Source organism: Artemia franciscana, chromosome 1 (genome assembly GCF_032884065.1).
Source record: "Artemia franciscana chromosome 1, ASM3288406v1, whole genome shotgun sequence".
Lineage (NCBI taxonomy): Eukaryota > Metazoa > Arthropoda > Branchiopoda > Anostraca > Artemiidae > Artemia > Artemia franciscana.
In genome coordinates this window covers 12,955,141-12,977,472 of record NC_088863.1, presented here as the reverse complement: position 1 = coordinate 12,977,472, position 22,332 = coordinate 12,955,141, and the positions used below count along the sequence as shown (strand labels likewise).

Here is a 22,332-nt window from a genome sequence, read left to right as displayed (position 1 = left end):
CTCTTCATGCGAATTATGACTCGATCTTGCTACTAGAAAGGGTCTGTTCTTGCTTGCTAAGTAATCTAATTTTGATGGGCTTCATGGTTTAAGTTGATTATCCAAGGGCCGATCTATGCTGGGCGCAAAGAAGTTTTTATTATCTGTTTCGCAAAATAAATTTTATTTTATTCTACAAACGTTCTTGCATACTTAGTCTGACAAATTATTCTATACTATATTATAGAACATTAAATTAAATTGTTATGTTCTTTGGAAAATATTTAATATTTAATATTTTTTAAATATTTAATTTTAAAAAATTGGCACTGATCTTCAGCAACAGACATTCCAATATTTGTGACGTCATTCATATGAAAAAAGTTGGAAGAAACTAAGGCCATAAACGAGTTTCCCATAGTCGTGACCTATCTAGATCGTTTTTCCATTTAAAAAGGTTGTAGCATGCCAATTTTCATAAGAAAATATATTATTCTTTTCGAGAAAAGATTTATAGATAAAAAAATAAATATACAATATAACAATTATTGTTCTTTTAATAATCTAAGATTTAAGTTCAAGTTCTTTATTATTCTTTAACTATACATATTCAAACTATTCACATAACATCCCCGGCAGGGAGACTGGCTCGAAAGCCGGGCGACAATACCAACATTAAAAACAATCAAACCCAGAAGAAACGGATGTCATCACACTTCTCACTCTATCCCACGCCAAAAAATAAATGCAGAAAAAGCATTTATCAAAAATATTCTCAATATTTATCCGACAGCTGAAGGGCCGGGAGCTACTCACAAATTAATATTTACTAATTAGCAGAGCTTTGATTTTAGTTTTTAATGTTAATAGCGATAGACTCGGATCAAAAAAAGATGCATATGTGTTCCAATAATTTGTAATAACCTTTAGAGGTTGTATCTTAACTATCAGCCAAAATAATGTTGAAAATACAACCGCACGATACGAAAAACCGCACGGAATAGCCATGAAAACCATACCAACGAGACAAGGCCGTATCCAGAGGGGTTAGAGGGTTTGAATTGAAACACCTCTCTTGAAATGATTGTCCAACAAACATAAAAACGTAACAAAAATATATAAACAAAACTTGATGTGTTTTTTAAAGTTTATTCGTGTACCCCCCCCCCTCCCCGAAAAAATACTGGATACGACCCTGTAATGATGTCTCTGCAGGTGTTTTTTTTTAATGATCACGTGATTTTAATCCTTTTAAAATTAAAATGTCGAGAGGTTTGTCAGATCTTTACAATAAGAAAATCATCTCCGCAGGAAAATTGCACAATAATTATCATCGTGTAATTTTACATTAACATATTCTCTATTACACTAATAGTGTCAGTCACTAATGTCTAGAGAAGGACCTTATCAAGGATTTTTGTTCGGGACAGGGGGGTAAAAAAGCTTTACAAGGCGTAACAAATACACTTTTACATGTATTTTTGCTAATTTTGCATGAGTCGGAAAAAAGAATTCTTTTTATGGAGGCGAGGCTCAAAGTGGGTACCCCTCAGATACGGCACTGGGGTAGAGCTATACTAGGGATCAATTTTTTCGCTACAATTTGTAATAAAATTATTGAGAGTAAAGGTAATAGATTTGTCTCTTGTCACAATAAATTTTATCTATGGTTTAATTGATTTTATGAATAAGTTAATCTTCGAATGAATAATGAGCTATTCTTTGCAATCCAGTCTGTTTTGGCAGTTTCTAGTTCGAAAAAAAATCTTCGGGAATTATTTTGAATTTTTCCTGTGGATTAAAAGAAATCCTTCACTTCAAATTCCTTTTGCTTATCACTTTCATGATGCGATTCCACGATGTGTAAAACTACGTGAATTCTCAAAAGCTATGCGGTTTAGCCAAAGGATCTAAGCTAAAAAAAAAGTCGTAAAAACGCTGAAAACACAGTGTTTTCCGAAAATTTATTTGAACATTGGTACTTGTCTGTTAAACGGAACACACCTAAAAAGTGAAGTTAGGATAATCCCAATGAAATAGACCAAAACATGATGATAATATAGTACTGTATAAACAAAACCATGGGAACTACGACAAAGAATTATGGAAAACGGGCCGTGCAGAACAGATTTTATTAAATACCAAACCTTACCCCTAACCACCTTTTTATATTAAATATTTAATTAAAATATAGCTACATCGTAGTCTTTATTACTCAAAATAAGCAAATCAACCGATTCTAGAGAGACCGGTTTCTGTCAGATCTTACACAGCGTAATTCTTGAGTATGTTTCGTTTAACTGAAAAGTAACAACAAAAATACCTTACTGCTTCCAGTTGTAGAGAATAAGGTAAAGGCTCTGATAATATATGTTCAAAATGATTATAGGATTTATGCAGCTTTAACTCAGGTTCCTTTTACCCCTTCGGTAAGGCCAGACTTCAATGCTGAAACCACGAGTCATATTATATGGAATAGGTTGCTTGAATCTGTTCGAAGGTGCCACTCTTTTACCTTGTTCAAAAAAAAAAAAAAACAGTTGAATATTTTTTTGGCTTTTTAGGAGTTATTTTTTTCCTATTTTCCTTTTTTTGAGCCAAATTCATTGGGGTTTATTCATTTTAATTATTCATTTTTTTCTCTGTAAGCAAGTGACTTTTTTCTCTGAGTAAGTGACTCGTATGCCTTCCCCATACTTTAAAGACCAGCGAGCCTTTGGAGGGATTAATGTAGTGTATTATTGTATGTGAATTTCACTTTGAATTCATCTTATCTTAAACTGAAAATAACATGAGTACCGTTGAATCCACGTGAAAAAGTATGTAATTCCTTCCGCTAGGAAAATTGCATGAATGTGCACACTGCTATCGAACCATGGGTGGTTAAAACCGTGAGCGGCCAGCTCTTTGAGCCATCAAATTTCTGGGGGGGGGCATTAGAAATGTCTCGTTTTTTTCTCATTTTACCGTTTGGTCCCAAAAAGTTTTGTTAATTCCAGAGATAACCCCTTGGGTGGATCAAGCATTATTAACTTACCGATACCTTGATTGCCCTACTAAATCACATATTGCTAATAACATTGGTTAATTTTGTTTTTGGCTTAAAAAGTTTTGCAGTGCTTAATGCGAGTTACAGTGAATTTTTAAATACAAAAACTTTTCTTTATATATGCTACCTCAAACTTGAAGAAAGAATTGTATACAAGAACAAAATAATATTAGTAAGTAACCGGGAAAACAAAGGCAACATAAGCCAGTGGATAAAAAAGATGTGAAATGGACAAAATATGCGAAAAGGACAAAGTTAGATATTTCGCCAAGCCGTCTTCAGTGTCCAACCAGAAAGAGAATTTCTTAATTAGCCTTTTGAAGTATTCTAGCTTGGTTTTTAATCTGTTTAGCTCAGTGTTTTTCTATGTTAACTCAAGGTAATAAAAATGTTGATTAACCGTCGCTATTTTTGGCTGGCTGTCTGAACTTAAGCTATTGCTTCATGGATGGTCTGAACGTCAATTGTACTATATAAGGATTCATGGTCTGATGAGTAAAAAAAAAAAAAAAAAAAATCTAGCATAGACTAGAATTTAAACGAGACAAATGAAGAAGGAGGAAATGTGAAACTGCCCTAGTTATTCTTAAAACTCCCATTCTCCTAGAAACATAATTACCCATCTGGTGATGTGTAAGCCCATGTTTAGAATCATGGTTTTAAACAAAATTCAAATGTTCATTATTCTTCAGTAAGTATGTGGAACTGTAATTAATGCTCTTTTACTTCTCACCTAATAGGCTATGATTTATATCTGATAACCCGTACCAGCAGATTCGTAATGACAGAAAAAAAGTTACTTCCTCCTCCTCTATCTCATAGAGCAAGTAGGTTACTATCAAATTGGAAGACAGGATAGGATACTTGCTCTGATTTTGGACTAAAAAAAGGTTTGACAACACCTCCTTCGGATAGATGTCCATCTGAGGCCAGGGTCTAGGAAGCGGTCCCCTTCGCTGTAGTCGGGTTGCGCCTGGAAACCCAAAAGGAATAATTAGGACGTTCTTCTTCACCACTAATTTTGGCTAAGACCAGACCATCTCTTTCGGCAGATATCTTGGCGACAAGAATTTAACTGTTTCTCATTCCTGACAGAGGTTGGATCTGTCCATGACTCCAATACAGTAGAGTTAGCACATTATACATTATTTATGACTAAATTTGTTTGAGATCTGACAACCTCTTCTGGTAGATGTCCCTGTGGCAAGGGATAGAGATCCACAAAAGACGCAACTGGAACCCTAGTTCTTACTTCCTACCAATTTTAACATGATCCGTCGTCTTCTTAATGTAGGTGTGATCATGCCGATTACTTTTGGGGCCCTAATCCCCTGCTTTCACAGAGATTGATCCGGGCTTAAACTTCTGAAACACACAATTAGCATATTAGCTTTTACTTCCCATCAATTTTTAGATCTGATGACACAATCCATAGTAAAGATATCGTGATGACAAAAATTCACTCCCCCTTTCCTTTCTTCTACCCCAAGGAAGGTTGTATCGGGGACATATGTTCCCAAACAATATACGACTTGAACACGTCCTTGCTTTTCAGCAATTTTAAGCACGATCTCTCAACCTTTTCTGGTATAAATCCTGATAACAAGAATTTCTGTAGCTCCCCGCCTGCCCCTTAAGAAGTGAGAATTCTCACTTCTAGAAATACCCGACAGATTCAACTTGCAGATTGACTTTTACTTTGCACCAAGTTTGGCTAGGATCCAGCGTCTCCTACTTGCAATTGTAATCATAACAATTATTTAGATACCTTATTCTTTTTTTCAACAAGGATACTAGTGCAATTAGAATAGTTTTATCTTACACTAATTTTTTATATATCCTAGAACACATTCTTGAAGGAAGACATCTTAGTGACAATAATTTACGGCCTCTTATCTATTTCCCGAAGAGTTAGGATTAGCCCCACCCCTAAAAAATGCAACAACGAGGAAACATATTTTTGAATCCTAGCAATATCAATTGAGATCGGACAAGTCCCTTTTCTTAGATGTTGAGATTGTAAGGATTTAGGGGTCTGAAAAGCAAGAATTTCTCTCCATAGGATTGGGCCCGGTCCCAACCCCAAAATGCCAGAATTAAGACACTGCTCTTACTGCTCAAATAGTTTTATTAAGATCAGACAACATCTTCTGCTAGACGTGCAAGTGACAATATTTGGAGATCCCCATACCCCCCTTGAAAGAGACTGCAGCTAGATTGGTTCCAGTCGACTTTTATTTTGATGCTTTATATTTAATTAGAATTTCTAAAAATTTGATCAAGCTAAAAAATCTCACAAAAACAAAATTCATAATTTTGTATTTAGAGATTAGGTTTTCCTGAGAAATATTTCATAAAACTCTAGAAGAGATACAGAATCCCTATTTTAGGTTTCGGAGATCATATTCTTCAGTAGTCTAATGTTGCACGGTTCCTTAACAATTTGCCCGTCTTATCCAGTTTTTTTACTCTTTTTTTTTGAATAAATTTGTCAATCTTGTCATTTATTAGCACCTTTGTTACATTGAAACCCCTCAAGATTTTGCTCTAGATCCGCCCCTGCAATTTTCTTTACGAGTTCAGAAGTTAGTTACTGAAGATTATTCTGCGTCCAAAAAGGGCTAAGAGTCTCTCTAAGAGTTAGTGCCACTAATAGGTAAAAATGAAGTATGGTAATAAAAATTGTTATTATAATTAATTAAATAAAAAAAAACTAATTTTTTTAGCTGAAAGTAAGGAGCGACATTAAAACTTAAAACGAACAGAAATTAGTCCGTATATAAAATGGGTTGTCCCCTCCGCAATCCCTCGCTCTTTACGCTAAAGCTTTTAATTGTTTTAAAAAGTAGAATTGTGGCAAAGAGTCAAACTTTAGCGTAAAGAGCGAGTGATTGCGGAGGGGACAACCCATTTTATATACGGAGTAATTTCTGTTCATTTTAAGTTTTAATGTCGCTCCTTACTTTCAGCTAAAAAAATTAGTTTTTTTTATTTAATTTCTGAACGTTTTTGAATTAATGCATGTTTGGTTTTGGCTCTCCGCACATAAATTATTAAAATGAAATTTGTATATTAATTCTTTTTTTAGCTAAATAGCTTTCTCTTAGTTTTAATCAGACGATTTTGAGAAATAAGGGGTGGAGAAGGAGGCCTAGTTGCCCTCCAATTTTTCGGTTGCTTAAAAAGGCAACTAGAACTTTTAATTTTTAACGAACGTTTTTATTAGTAAAAAATATACGTAACTTATAAATTAGCAACTTACGTAACAAACTTTCATAATCTTATATTTTTATTGTTGATTTTATGGCTATTTGCATGGTGATATTGGAATTTATTAAGATGTAAGTTTTGTTTATTTATTTTTTCTCCTTTTCTTTACGTGTTTCATTTAATTTAGCTTAATTCATTTGTTGTTTTTTCTTCCATTAATATAGGCTTTTGGACGTGAAGTCGAAATATTCGGATTTCTTTACTATTTAAAACTTGTTGCTTTTTGTTTTGTCCACTTTTTCGTTTTGAAATATTTTCATTTGTCCCTTTTTTTGTCCCTTTTTCCCAATATTTTCATTTGTTAAATTCTACCAATAGTAGAAATTGACTGGTAAAAAAAAACTCTTGTTTTGAGATTTCAAAATGGACGCATTTTAGCTAAAGATGGCACATTTTAGGATGCTCAGGGGACACATTTCTTGACTGAAAATTTGGCAATCCTGGCGATCACTGTCTCCAATGTAGACAGAATGATCTACTGAAGAACACTTTGTATTCTTTTTTTTTGATGATTCTGACAAGCAAAAGATCTGTTTCTATATTGAATTTCTATTTGTGATGATGAAAATGTATGTAAATATATGATTTCGAGAAAATAATTAAAATGAGAACCAAAAAATAAATTTATGCATGTTTTCCAACATTTCCACAGTTGAAAATATCACTTATATATTTCACGCTAAGTTTTTGTACTATTAGGCTCACGAGTAACAGTGGCTCCAATTCACGAAATAAGGGGGGGATTTTTTTTAATGAAGTTAAAAAACAGCATGTATTTCTTGTCTTGTTGGTCGTAGTTCAAAGTTCCTTATTCTAGGCGACTTCAATTTACCTATGATAGATTGGAGTGCGCATAGTACAAGTTTGTCCACTTCATCGTATGAGCAGCAATTTTTAGATAGATTGGATGATCTGTACTTATACCAACATATTGATAGGCCAACTCGAGTCAGGAATGATGCAATTCCATCGATTTTAGAACTGGTTATTACCAAGTCAATCGATGATATCTTGAGTATAGATTTCCGTCCGCCTTTAGGTAATAGTGATCATGTTGTGTTAGATATTTACATGAATATTGATGCTCAACAGAGAGGTTTTGAGTTTTATCGGTATGGTTATGCTAAAGTCGATTATGAATCAATGCGACAATTTATTTCGTCTATTAATATCATGTATGAACTAAAAAATAATCATGTTTCTCCGGACACCGCGTTTGATTTTGTAAAAAAAAAAAGTGTTGAGGGAATGTAGGGATAAACTTGTTCCTTTGGTGAAGAATTTTTCGGTTCGCAGAAATAATCCTAAGCTCCCGAGAAACATACTCCAAGCAATACGTGAAAAAAATAGTCTTTGGCGGTCTTATATTGAGTCACGACTTAGTAAAGTAGTCAGACAAGGGCATTTGGATACTAAGTTGCAAGAGGATTCAGGTGAATGGCATGCATATACACTAGCGAGAAACAAGGTCAATCGGCTTCTTAGGGCTAATCGTGAAGAGCTTGAGTCGTGTATTATTGACTCAAGCACCGCATCACCTAAAATATTTTGGAAATATGTAAATAGGGATAAGCCTAACCTTGCACCATCTACATCTACGTTCACACATCAGGATACACACCAAAAGATTGATAGTGATGCTGAGAAGGCTCTTGTTTTTAACCAAAATTTTTCTTTATTTTTTGTTAAAACACAGCCAATTCATTCAAATGAAGCTAGTTTTGTATCTCAAGTAGAGTCGATTGCGTCGTTGGACATTTTTGTTCCATTTGATGATTCAGATTTCTCATTGACTGAAGTTTATACTATTCTTATAAAATTGGACACGTCTAATGCGCCGGATATAGACGGTTTCCCGAACATAATGATAAGGCAAATTGCTCATGAAATTGCAGAACCACTTACCTATATATTTAACTTATCTTTGGCGCTTGGACTCTGTCCGTCAGGGTGGAAGAAGGCCCTGGTAAAACCACTTCACAAAAGTGGCTCCAGGGCGGATTTTAAAAACTATCGGCCAATTTCAATTACGTCTATTTTTTGCCGAGTGATGGAAAAGTTGATTATTTCACGCGTTCAAAAGTATTTTGACGGAAATCATCTTTGGAATCCTGCTCAGCATGGTTTTCGAAAAAATAGGTCTTGTAATACTCAGCTTCTTGAGGTTATTTTGGACTTTCAACGTTTTGCCGATTTAGCTATACCCTTTGACTGCATTTACATCGACTTCTCGAAGGCATTCGACAAAGTCTCAATACCCACCCTTCTTAAAAAATGTGCAGCTTATAAATTGGGTAAAAAAAACAATTGCATTTATTGCTGATTATCTAAATGGACGAACTCAGCTGGAACTCAGCTCAGTTGTTGGTGAAGCTATGTCATTCTCAATTGATGTGTTAAGCGGAGTCCCCCAGGGTAGCTACCTGGGTCCAATTTTATTTTGTTTATTTATTAATGATCTGCCTTCCTCTGTTCAGCATTCTACTGTCAATATGTTTGCGGATGATGTAAAACTTTATCTACCAGTACGAGACCAAAACGATATGCCACTTTTTCAGGAGGATCTTGACTCTCTAACTTATTGCTGCGAACCTAATTCCATGTTCATAAACCCTTCTAAGTGTGTTGTTCTACACTATGCTCGTAAACTCCCACCTGTGCATACTTACCAGCTGTCTGGCATACGAATCCCTTCTAACAAAATAGTGCGTGACCTTGGCGTTTACTTTGATACCCAATTGAAATTTGATAAGCATGTTTCGGAAATTGTAAAGAATGCAAATTATCGTTTATCGTCTATAAGGAGAAGCTTTAGTAGGTTTAACCTTCGTAATTTCTTACTACTATACAAATCAATGGTTCGCCCTCTTCTTGAGTATAATACTTCTGTTTGGTTTCCATTAAGTCTAACGGATGAGCATAGGACAGAAAAGGTTCAGAGAAGGGCCACTAGATTGGTCCCATACCTTCAGTGCCTTTCCTATCCGCAGAGACTTTCTAGGCTTCAACTCCCGTCGTTGAAGTTTCGTAGACGTCGCAATGACTTTGTAAATGTGTTTCGTATAATTAAAGGAGTGGATGATGTTGATCCAAATTTATTTTTTTAAATTTAGCCATTATCACTCTACTCGTCAGCATGATTATAAATTATATCCCCCAAAACCACTGAAAAAAATAAGTCAATTATCTTTCGTTAGTAGAGTTGCCGGACCTTGGAATGGTTTGCCTCTGGAGGTTGTCGAGGCAGAGAGTGTTCGAATTTTTAAGAGTGCATTAGTAAATACGCCTTTTTATTTAGACGCTTTTGTTGTGTAGTGTCGTGTTATTTAGAAGTTTTTGCTGTTTAGTTTGTCGTTGCCAATTTACTTTAGATTAGTATTATGATTGTGTGTTTTTGTGTTTTTGCGACAAAAATTGATGCTTACCGCTATTTGTAATAATAAATAAATAAATAAAACTAGGGATGTCGCCCTACCCTCATTATTCATCATAATATTAAACAAATAACGATATTAATTCAAACCTTCTCAAAAATAAATTTATTCTCAAATTTATTCCCCTTTATATTTATCAACCAAAAATATTTTAGTTGGGTTTTAAAGGCATCAAACGAATGAATGCTACGGACAATATCAGGGAGAGTTTTCCACACTTTACTACATGCTATTCGGGGACTAAAATCTGATCTGACAGTCTTAGCTTGAGGTAATGGTAGGTGGTCTTTATTGCGTAGATTATAAGAGCTCCTTGAATTAACTGAATCGGGAAAGAAGGAATTGAAACAGCGAGGCAGTTCACCATGAAGATACTTGAAAATCATTGAAGAGTAAGAGACAACATAGAGTCCATAAGCATTCAAAAGCACTTTTCGATGACTTTTATTAATAACCAGCTGGCGAGCCTTTTGATGAATTACTTTAATCGGATGGAGCAGAGAGTGGAAAGTAGACATCCAAATCGAGTTGCAGTAAGTTAAATACGGCTGAATGAGTGAAAAATGCAGGGTCCGAAGAATAGATCCAGGAAAGATGTGTTTAAGTTTCCGAATAATCCCAATATCAAGTGATATTTTTGCTTGGAAAATCTTGATATGGTTTCTAAAAGAAAGATTCCCATCCAACAAAATTCCTAGGAAACGCACGTATCTTATGTTAGGTCGAGACAAAGGTCCTATCGAGGTAGATATAGCTGACAAGGACGGGCATACCTTACCAGTTTTAGAAAATATGAGAAAGTGTAATTTAGCGATATTTAAAGCAAGTCGGTTAGTATCAAACCGGTGGTAAGACCGCTCCATAAGCATGTGAAGTTTAACCTCTAAAGCTTGTTCCGTGGCTTCAGCACGTAGGATATTGCTGTCGTCAGTGAAGGCAACTAAATCTTCATGAGGGGATGGCAGAATATCAGAAGATGACACCGTATTTTCCTTTTCGTGACATAGAGTACAAAACGCAGAAGGAATCGCGCGCTTTACCGCTCTAAATAAATCTTTGATATATATTAAAAACAGAGTAGGACCAAGAATCGATCCTTGTGGTATTCCATAGTCTACACCAATAGAATTTAGTGAGTCAGGGTTCATGGAAATCGTTCTATCGTGTAAATAAGAACGAAACCATGATAGGGCTGAATTTCGTATTCCTATATGAGACAGTTTATCAAGAAGGATCTTATGAGTAAGATTATCAAAAGCTTTCCGCACATCAAGGAAAATAGCGGCTGGTATTTTTCCAGAATCTAAAGTGGTATGAAGAAAACTGATGAGTGTAGTGCATGCTTGCTCCGTAGTATGTTTCGATCAAAATCCGAACTGATGACTGTGCAAAAACTCCATAGATTGTAAAAAACTTGTGAGCCTTTTTTGCATCGGCTTTTCAAATATTTTTGAAAACACTGAAAGAAGGGAAATTGGTATCATCGTGGTTTTAAGTTGATTTGGGAAGATAAATTTGGGATACGCTTTAATTGCCAGAATAATAAAAGAGTCTGGCTTCTTCGCCATCGTTGTGAAGAGAATGGCTCTTAAGTTTTATAATATGAATCAAATAGTATTTTTGACTCTACGAAAAGATAAGATAAAAAGGAAGTTACATCACCCTAATTTTGCATCCCAAGATGAATATAAGTTGAATCCTGAAGAGCTGCTGACACTTATCATTATGGATGGTTACCTATACGTTAAAAAGAAATTCTTAAGGACACAAGTTTTACTAGTAAACTAATCCACACAAATTGTTTGACTAGATTTGACTGGAACATCTAATTCTTAGGATAATGAAATCAATATTATATAGGTAGGAAAGGATATTTTTAGCTGGAAAGTCGTTCAATCGAGAATTATTACCATAAATGAAGACAAATTTGCTTTAAGCATGTCCGTAACATCGAAAAATAAAAGTCGTTGATTCGTGACTGTTAGCGGGACGAATAGTTTGATATTATTTCCGCTAGCCCTTAATTTTTAATTTCCACAGGGTAATAAGTTTTTTAATAATGGTAACAAGTTTGACCCTCAATAGTAACAAGTTTTCATAAAACTAGCAAATTATTTCTAATAGATACAAGATTTTTCTTAATAGCAACAAGTTTTTTCTCATTATAAACAATATAATTCTTAATATTAACAAATTTTTCCTAATAGTAACAATGTTTTTCTGAATAGTAACAAGTTTTTCTTAACACTAACAACCATAACTTACTACTTAACTTACTTACTTAACACTAACTTACCATAAGAGGTCTTTTTAAGATTAGCAAGTTTTTTTTGGAAAGTAAAAGTTCTTCTTAGTGGCAGCAAGTTTTTCTTTGTACTAACAATTTTTTTAAATAGTAACGTGGAATAATGACATTTTGTTCTTGATAAAAATATTTTGTTAAAACTACAAAAAAATTTCCAATAGTGAGAAGATTTTTCTTGATTGCATTATTTTTTTCTTTATAATAATTTTTTCTTAGTACTAACAAAAAGTTTTCTGAATACTGAGAAGTTTTCTAGAATTAGCAACTTTTTTGATAATAATAAAAGTTTTTTTTAATAGTAACAAGTTTTTCTTAACAGTAACAAAATTTTTCTAATGGTAACCAGTAATAATAACATTTCTTTTTTGATAAGAGCATTTTTCTTAATCCTAGTGCCAAATTTTTTTTAATGCTAGCAATTTTTCTAAAAGTGACATGTTTTTTATAATAATAAGGTTTGTTTAATGGTAACAAGCTTTTCTTCATCCTAACGAGTTTTTTCTGAATGTTAAGCAGTTTTTTTTAAGATTAGCAAGTTTTTTGATAATAATAAAAAAATTTCTTAATGGTAACAATTTTTTCTTAATAGTAACAATTTTTTTTAACAGTAACGAGTAATAATAGCATTTTGTTCTTGATAAAAACATTTTTCCTAAAACTAAAAAAAAATTCCAATAGTAACAATATTTTCTTAATAGCAACAAGTTTTTTCTTAATTCTGACAAAAATTTTCTTAATACTAAAACAAGATTTTTATTAGTAAAAAGTTGTTTCATAACAATAAAAGTTTTTCTTAACGGTAACAAGTTTGTCTTAATCCTAACCATTTATTCTTGATAGCAGTGAGTAATAATAACATTTTGTTCTTAATAAAAACATTTTTCTTAAAACTAACAAATTTTGTTTTAATAGTAACAAAGTTTTTCTCGATATGAACAAGTTTATTCATAATACTAATAAAATGTTTCTTAATACTAACATATTTCTTCTAATAGTAACAAACTTTTCATAATAGTAAAAGGCCTTTTCCTAATGGCAACAAGTTTTTCTTAACAGTGACATTTTTTTTCTAAAAGTAATGTGTAAAAATTATATTTTGTTATTGATAATAAACATTTTTCTTAAAACTAACAATTTTTTCTATTAGAAACAAGCTTTCTATTCATAGCACTAAGTTTTTCTTAATACTAACAAAATTTCTAATAGTAAGAAGTTTTTCATCATAGTAAAAGTTCTTTCCTTATAGCTACAAGTGCTTCTTAAAGCAAATCAAATCTTTTTAATAGTAACAAGGTTTTTCTTAATAGCAACAAGTTTTATTCTAATACTAACAAATTTTTTCTTAATACTAACAAAAATTTTCATATTAGTAATAAGTTTTTTTAATAGTAATAAATCTGTAGCTTAATAGTAACATGTTTTTTATAATACTACAAAAATTTTGATAATAATAAACAATTAATAATAACATTTTGCTTTTGATAAAAACATTTTTCTTAATAGTAACAAGTTTTTTTCATAATAGTAATAAGTTTGGTTTTTTAAAGTAACAAGTTTGTCTCTTAATAAGATCACATTTTTCTTAATACTAAGAAATCATTCCAATAGTAGAGAGTAGTAATAACATTTTATTCTTAATAGTAACAAGTTTTTTCTTAATACTAAAAAAAATTCTTAATACTGAGAAGTTTTTTTTTAAGATTAGCAACTTTTTTCTGAATAGTAAAAGTTTTTTTAATTGTAATGATTCTCTCCTTAATACTAGCAACTCTTACATTTAAAATTTTTTTAATTTTCAACGTTTTCTTTTGGTAAAAGAGCGAGTTTTATTAGCGTCAATTTGTAGGGTTCAACCATCTAGAGAATAGAGTTTACAATTCCTGCGATTATTGGCAGTAATAATGAAAAGAAACTACTATCTGTATAATTTTCAGCGTTTTCTTTTGGTAAAAGAGCGAGTTTTATCAGTGTCAATTTGTAGGGTTTAACCATCTAGAGAATAGTGTTCACGATTTCTTCGGGCAGTAATAATGAAAAGAAACTACCATCTGCTTGAACAATTCGTTTTCTTTTAAAATCTTTTCCTTTCTTTTACAAGCTAGGGCAAGTACAAGTGAGCGATGTTGGTTTGTCTGTTGCCAAACATCTTCTGGCAGTTGAAAATTGCCTTTTGTTGACTTTAAACAAAGCTGAGATAGGAGATTAATGAATTCATTGTCAATATCATGTTATGGTATAGCATTCCTAAGTCGCAGTTTTGAATTACCTAGGGTGGAAAATAAGTGTCTATTTTAATACATTTTCAGTTTTTGAATAATAACAATTCTCTCCTTAATACTAGCAACTTATATATTTATCAAAATTGTATTCAAAGTGTTTTTTTTGTGATAAAAAGAGTTTTAGCAGCGTCAATTTTTGGGATTTAGTAATCTAAGAAATAGTGCTTACAAATCCTGCGATTATTGGCAGGTACAATGAAAAAACTAACACCCGCTTGAACAAGTTGTTTTCTTTTTAAATCTTTTTCTTTCTTTTTGCAAACAAGGGAACGTAAAAGTGAACGATATTGCTTTGTCTGTTGCCTAACAACTTATGGCATTTGAAAATTGCCTTCAGTTAAATTTAAACTCAGATAGAATATTAATGAATTCATTGTCAATACCATGTTTTATTTCAGCATTCCTAAGTCGTGGTTTTGAATTACCTAGTACGAAAACTAAATGTCGAATTTCATGTAGTTTTTTCTGTGTCATCATGGTCCCTAATGACCTTTTTTACTATTCACGGAAGATATGCGGTAATTTAATTGTGAAAAATATCAGTGACCACGCAAAACTCTTCAGATATGTTTTGATTGAGATACAATAGGATGCACCAATTGGGCTTATTAGTAGCTTCATTCTATGCCGAGAATAAAAGTTTCACTTCATCGAGGTATACTTGCTTGTTTAAAGTTATAAGAGAACTTGAATCGCTAGCAACCCTATAGATGATATAGTAAGTACAAATCAGTTTATGTGTTCTCATGTATTTGCTCTGATGAGAAAGATAATGAAGAATAACCGTTAATGAGATTTTTTCATTATGAGACCAAACCGTGAATAAGCGTAACATCTCTTGAGACCATTCTTAATGGATTCCGCTATATCCTCAATAATCATCCACAAGTTTCGTTTAATAGTGTTAAACACGTCAAGTCCCCGTATTAATCTTATTTCTGGTGCAATAGTTTTTATTTTACGATAGGAGTCTTACCACAAACTATAGTAATAATAGATGTTTTAAAGAGTTGTCCAAAGACTTTTCATTAAAAGTATTCTTTTGTTAGACATAGTTGGTCCGAAAAGGAATGATCTGAACGGAATTTTAAAGTGATACATACTCCTCTCACTGTAAAAATACAACTAACCGAACCTAACCTCAATCGATTGAATAAATAGTAAAACGCAGAAAAATAAAAATATGGTCTCGTTAATGCAAATAAACGGACTATATATTTACATCGAATAATCAACAACAAGAAAACGCACATGAACATACTTACACGGATATTTAAAGAACAAAATTTAAAATGAACTTAGAGAAGGGTCCAACTTTAGGGCCGGACATGACTGGGTCCCTCCAGAGGGCACATAGGCCAGAACGCTGGTTCTAAGACGCGGTGGTCAGAACGGTAGTCAGAAAACGTGGCGGCCAATGTGGTGGCGAGATTGCGTTACTGGTAAATTCATATTATAGAATTAAGCACTTTTTAACATTGATTCCGCTTAGCCAAAAAAATAAGTAAATATAAATAAAAAAATAGTAAAAACAATACATATATAAAAACACTAGAAAACGACTAGAAAAAAACTGCAGAGCTGAAGACTGACTGTAAAGATAGAAAAAGAGGCCCTCCACCCACCAACTATTTAGCTTTCTCCAGACCAAGACGCCGTCTGTAATTTACGTATATTTTTCAATCTGAAGTAAGGTAATTCCCATGTGGTAACACCTTCACAACATTCGTTCACACATAGACGTTATCCGATATAACTGATATGGCACTTTTTGACTCCAACTATATAGTTTTTAAATTTTAAAGAGCGATTGGCAATGACAGTCCCACTTGGAACCAAACAATTTTCTACATAGTTCCTATAAACACTCTTATCAATGTTTTTTCTTTATATAGTTTGACGGCACCCCCTTGTAGACTTTTTTGATATCTCCATTGTTTGTGTGCATGCAGTACACCTTCGGACCTGCCAGCACACCTTTTGATATCGAGTTGCTCCCCATCTAGGATTTTGAAAATAGCAGCTTATTTGTGGCCTGGTGTTTTATTAGCTCTGAAAAAATGGTTAGTGTAGTAAGTGTAGTCCCTTCGAGAGCTAATGTGAACACCATTTTGCAAATCGTCCAACGTATTATCTGCTTTAATTTTCAACAGGAGTGAATCAGTGTATGCATAATACTCTTGAACGTGTCCCTCCCCCAGCCATTGGAGCTTACACACATTTCAACAAAATCAATTTTTCTAATGTCTAATATGGTACTACCAGTGACTATGTTTTTATTTAATACTACATCTCTTTTTTATATAGAAAAGGAGTATATTTGAGTCTATGATCGTAAACGAGAAGAAACTTGAATTGGAAATGATTTTCGCACATTCTTTTTGGTCGGTTGGAACGTCAAAACAACTACTATCACTCACGCTCAAACACATCTTACTGAAGGCTGAATTTATAATGTGTTTCAAGATTTCTTTTTCAACATTCGTTTTTTGCTTCGATCGTTTACTGATAAATGTGTCAGGAACGTCTTCATATATACTATTCGTCCTATTGTATGACTCTTTAAATCTTTGCCAGCTTGAAACCGTTTTTGGCAAAGAGAAGTAAGACAGTTGACATCAAATAAAACCCCATTCGACTCTTCACATGTGCATCGTTCAGTCGGGTCGGTTACCAAGATACGATCACAGATCTCTCCATGAATAATTGCCGATTCACGTCGGTCATTAGATCTATTTTTCATTGTTGATTTAGAGAAACAAATCCATAACCAGATGAGGAATTGAAAGATAATACCCCAAATCCTGATTCCTAAATAACTAACTTAAATTCCTCGTAAATTGTGTCCATGTTACTGAACAGTATCCAACAACATTAATACATCACTTGCCTGGTAAATTTTACATTAAGCCTCCCAATTTTACAACCTCCCCTAGCCCAAACTTTTTAGCAAATTCATAATTGGCAGTATGTGCATTGACGATCGTAAAGGGAATCATACAAAGCTTCCATGAGCGGTAATTTTTCCTCATCTAGCCTCGAGTTGGAGCTGTAGTACTCATACGGGCATATGGCCTTACACGTTAATAAATCATACATTTCTTTTTTGCGAAATCGCTGTTTAAGGGGGGAAAACTATTAAAATCACAGTTACAGTTACCATCCCTAAATCTACCATTTTTCTCTCACTATTTTTTTCTTTTCAAAATTCGTTTTTCAACTTCCGAGTACGATGCGTTCACTCTTTACTAAGTTGCAACAATCGCTGTCATTGGAAAACCTTTTTTGGACAATATTTCTTCAAATACTTCTTCCAAAAAGAAGCCAATTGTTTTAAACGTCAATATTTTCAGAAATCCTGTTTTAGATTTTCTTCTGTTCATGTATATAATACATTCATGTAAAGGTTCAAGGTCTAAAAAAGATTAATAGATAAAGCTCTTGTAAAACTATTAAACAGAAAAACCTGTCCAACATAATTAATCATACATTAAAATTTTCAAATAGATGGTGCTGTTTTAATCAATGATAAATATCAAACATAGCCTTTTAGCCAAGATTCCATTAGATAAGTCAAACGTCACTCTTCTATCACCAATCTTTTCAAATATGTCTAGGAGAAAATTTGCGGATATAATGGTGGTTATACATGTGATACTTATGTTTTTGCCTTCCAATATGGTGAGTCTGTTTTAAAAATTGAAAAAAATATGTTTTAGCAATGGTGCCATATGGGAAGGGTCGAGTTATCCGCTCTCCTAGATTTGAAGAAATTTATATCTTTATTGAGCGAAACAGAGTCCCTCCCCCTGGATTGGTAAGTGTTGGCTCCTTATTTTGGAGGCTTGTTCTCCATCGTCGGCCTTGAATGCTACTTGTGTCTTTTTCTATCTTGACAGCTGGGATTTGAGGAGTCGATACGGCACAAAACAGAAAGGATCCATACTAAAGGGGATTGTGTGATAGAGGAAGGTAGGTCTTGTTAGCTGTTTGTGTGTGGGAGAGGGGGGTGCCTGAACTGGTTTGTATTAGTTTGTCGAATAGAGTGTGGGATTTGAAGTGTTGGTGACTAACTGAACTAAAAGTTACCATTCCTGAATAAACTTTAATTTTCAATAGTTTTTCACTAGACCGTTTTTGCTTCAAAACACCTTTTAAAACTTCCTATTACAATGGACCGTGGTTCGCTCTTTACTAGGTTGCAGCTATCGCTATTAATATTTTTATGGACCATTGTTCAAAATCCTTCAGATCGTCAAGATTCGACATTCCTTCCCTTCCATCAACTGCTAACTCTGGATTTTTTCAAACAAAGCGCACTCAGGCTAATTGTGTTGTTAGGATTAGGTGCATTACAATAATCTATATTGGGAATAGCGTGTATTGGGAATGTGTATTAGGAATAGCAGGTGGTTTTAGTTTCTCAGTGGAAGTTCTTTGCAACAAAGTACTGTCAAAACAGCTTAAAGATTCCAGAATGTGAGGATTTCTGAATTCAAGCCGCTACTATAACGTTTCTAACGATTGTGTTGACGTTTTCACAAAATTAAGCTTGGTCTTCCGTGGTACTTTAAGGGTACCACTTTAAGAGATCTTTCCGTGTACTTTACGGGTAATTCTTCACTCTTTTTCCCTTCTTCTCTCCTCTTCCTGCAACTTCTTGTTAAAGGCCACTTGGGGTGTTTCCCCACCCTCCCCCTGCTTATTGCACCGCTGGTGCAATAAACAGGAACTGGTGCAATAACTGGTGCAAATAAAGGGACAACCTGTCCCTTTATTTTCGTGAATTGAGCCACCCTGGTTTCTAGATAAAAGTAAAAAATGAAATTATAATTCAGAACGAGCAAAAACGTTTATTTCGATAGTTCCCTGAGCTCTAGTGAAAGCAGCATATTTTCCATATTTTCACCAAAAATATTAAAATTGTTCAATTTCTTTGAAGCCAATAAGAATTTAGTGATTTTCAATTGGGTATTTTTTGTATTATAGTAGGTTTTCAGTATCATAATTTCTAGCTAAAATCTGGTTTTCAGTACCAGGGGTGTGTTCGCTGTGATTTAGAAGCGGGGTAGTATTTGGCTAATTTTGGGACCCAAAGACAGCTAAAGTTAAGCTAGGAGTTTCCCAATTCTGGTACCCTTAGAAAATGAAAAAATTAAATGGGTGATAGGATTCTATATCGTTTTATATAAGGCAGTAGTAGGATCATTATGAATATCAGGTCCCAAGGTCGTACCCAAGGGGGGGGGTAGGAGTTTGGCCCACCGTTTTCCCCTAGAATGTTTGCCTGACTCGTGAAAAAAGTAATAAAAATGCATAAAAACTTTTCTAGGAGTTTTATAATTGTTTTGTAAAAAATTAACTCTCTTTAAAAAAATCCTGGATATGGCCATGTCAGGACCTCAGAGAATATATAAAAAAAATATTTCTCTAAATGGAGGGATTTTACACGACCCTCTACGATTTTAGACGACCCTCTACGTTGATCTGAAGGACTTTTCCAGAACAAGTCCCAAAATCGAACTTAATAATGGACAATAGAAATCTTAAAGCCCCCACCCTGTACCCTTCCAGTTTTTTTTTATTTTTATGAATTTACATATTTGGCTCTTCGGTAGATGGGAGTAGTAAAACGAAAAGTTTATTTCAATATTTTCATCATATATTCTTGGAGGAACTATTATGCCATCTTGGGTAGATGGAAGTAGGTCATGCTACCTTATTTACAAATATAATGATTGCTACCATCGCTAATTCTTTTCAAAACCTTTTCATCTCAACAGAAAAAGGTTATGACCCCCAGAAAATCTTATTTTTACCTATACCCCTTCGAAAAAAAATTTCAATTAAATATTTTTAAGGTAGAATCATCGTCAAATTAGAGTTCCAGCTTAATCATAAGAAAATGACTTCAATCTTCTTACAAAGAGCAGTGATTTATTCTTTATTAGGCTATAACTACTGCTGAAGCCATGAAATAAAAATACGACCAATGGTGCTACTAGCAGAAATGTATTTTCTAGAGAAGTTACAAAATTAAAATAAGATGGAAAAATAGGGCATTATCCAAGATTCGATCTGACAGCTAGAGCACAGGCGTCTGAGGCGTTAACTTTGAGTGTAAAAAGAGTGAATAGGTTTTTTGAGAATTCCATTCAAAATATCATTTCAAACGAAACTGTAAGACATCGCTGAAGGAACTTGACTAAGGTGATCCCAATGATGTTCTTTTCATTTCGATTCCTAGCCATTTTCGACGGATTTCAATATCTTCTTTTCCTTGTCCCAAAATTTATTTTCGTAACTAACTGTAAGTACAAACACTTTAAAATTTTCAGCCAGAATTGTGTTAGGGAGGGGGGGCTAGTGAGGTTCCATGGGGAAAATTTTCAGTGGGGAGGAACATTTTGGGTGAATTTTCCCAGGAAAATTTACACAGAAAGATACTTTTTTCATTTCCAGTTTTTTGTGCATAGTGTTTGCTGTGTTTTTCTTTTTCTGTTTTCTTTAGTTATTTTTTCTTTCTGCTTATAAATGCTTCCAAGTGTGAAGCCGAAATGGTCGTACTTATGTAATTTCTTGTGTACTAAAAAGTCTTACTTTTTTATTTTTCACTGTCTTATTAAGAAATTTTACCCCTAATTAGTATATTTTCGTTTCAATACTGAATTGAAAGGCAGCGTCTTCTCTTGGAAAACTTTTTGCTTGTAGCTCCTTAAAGCTGCTATAATTTTTTTCAGGGATACAAAGCCGCTGTTGTTGAATATGCCCCAGTTGGAATATATGGACCGAATACAGCTGTCGAAATAATTCGCTTAAACCTGGACCAGTATGAAGAAATAGTAAACTTGATAAGTGATCAGGTAATTCGTTTGAACAGGTGTATTGTAGCTAACCAAAGGTGCTATAGAGCTAAGTCTTGAGGAAGGGGTAGATTTGACAAGGGTGCCAATACTTCACAAAATCGACAAGTTTATTTGAAAAAAGAGCAAAAAACACAGAATGAAGGTGCCACTTTATTTTTCTGGGGGGGAGAGGGTGATGTTCACGAATTTATTGTACTTTATTGTTCAAAGCAGCCTACAAACAAGGAACGGACGAAATATTGTTTTGGTTTTTTGTGTTAGTTACAACTTCAACGAATTGCTTCACATTCAGCTTAACTCATTCCAGAATTGTAAAAATTAACTATATGTATAATTATACCCCTATATGTTCAAGCGGTTCATGATAGCTTTTTTATGGGGAGGGGTGTAGAAACAGATTGACCATGTTTGACCTAATATGATCTTCAGCTACACTAGAAAATTGATTTTCTAACTAAACTTTTAACTGGAATTTGAACCAGTAAAAGAAATCCTTTTTTTTATTGAAGCTGTGATTCGTGTTTGAATTTCAACAAAGTATTGAAATTCATAAGATTTACATTCTTTGTAGCAAAAAAAAAGAGAAATGTGATTCTCAACGTAAATAGGTTTTATTAATAAAAATAGTTTTGATTTTAACAGTAGATCAAAATTTCTTGAATACCGTATTAAATTTGACTATTGTGCCATTTAAATTAATATGTCTAATTGAAATTTATATCGAATATTGGAATTATTACTGAAAACGCTGGAAGATAATTGTCCTTTTGAGTTAAACTAGATAATATCAAAATATAGTTTTCTGAAAAGTTTCACTTTAAAGCGAGTGGAATTTATCTGCCTATAGAATGAGCACACAAAACAATTGTGCTTAAACATTCCCTTTTTATTACTTTTACAGGTGATTTTTTCACCCTTAAAATCAAATGGAAAAAACCAGAAGTTTGTACATTTGAAGTGCATTGAAATGAACTTTCACTAATCTAATATTAAACTTCACCGTATTTCTCCTTTTTTTACTTCCTAATTATACTTAAAATGTAAATACAAATTCACGGCAAAAAAGAGACCCCTTACGCCAACAATAGGTAAGCTTGTCGCAGTTTCTAGGCTATAAGAACCTTAATGGTTGCCAATCCATGATGCTAGT

At 33.5% G+C, this 22,332-nt stretch overlaps 1 protein-coding gene across 1 annotated transcript in view; it reads left to right on the top strand.

Annotated features, from left to right (window-relative positions):
- The first annotated feature begins 17,863 nt into the window (after nucleotides 1-17,863).
- Nucleotides 17,864-22,332, top strand: part of LOC136025869 (biotinidase-like) — a 36,093-nt gene continuing 31,624 nt past the window's right edge. Inside the window, exons 1-2 of the mRNA XM_065701910.1 lie at nucleotides 17,864-17,997; nucleotides 21,057-21,179. Of these exons, the coding sequence (XP_065557982.1) occupies nucleotides 17,926-17,997; nucleotides 21,057-21,179 (195 nt within the window). The 5' untranslated portion in view covers nucleotides 17,864-17,925. The remainder of the gene's footprint in view (nucleotides 17,998-21,056; nucleotides 21,180-22,332) is intronic.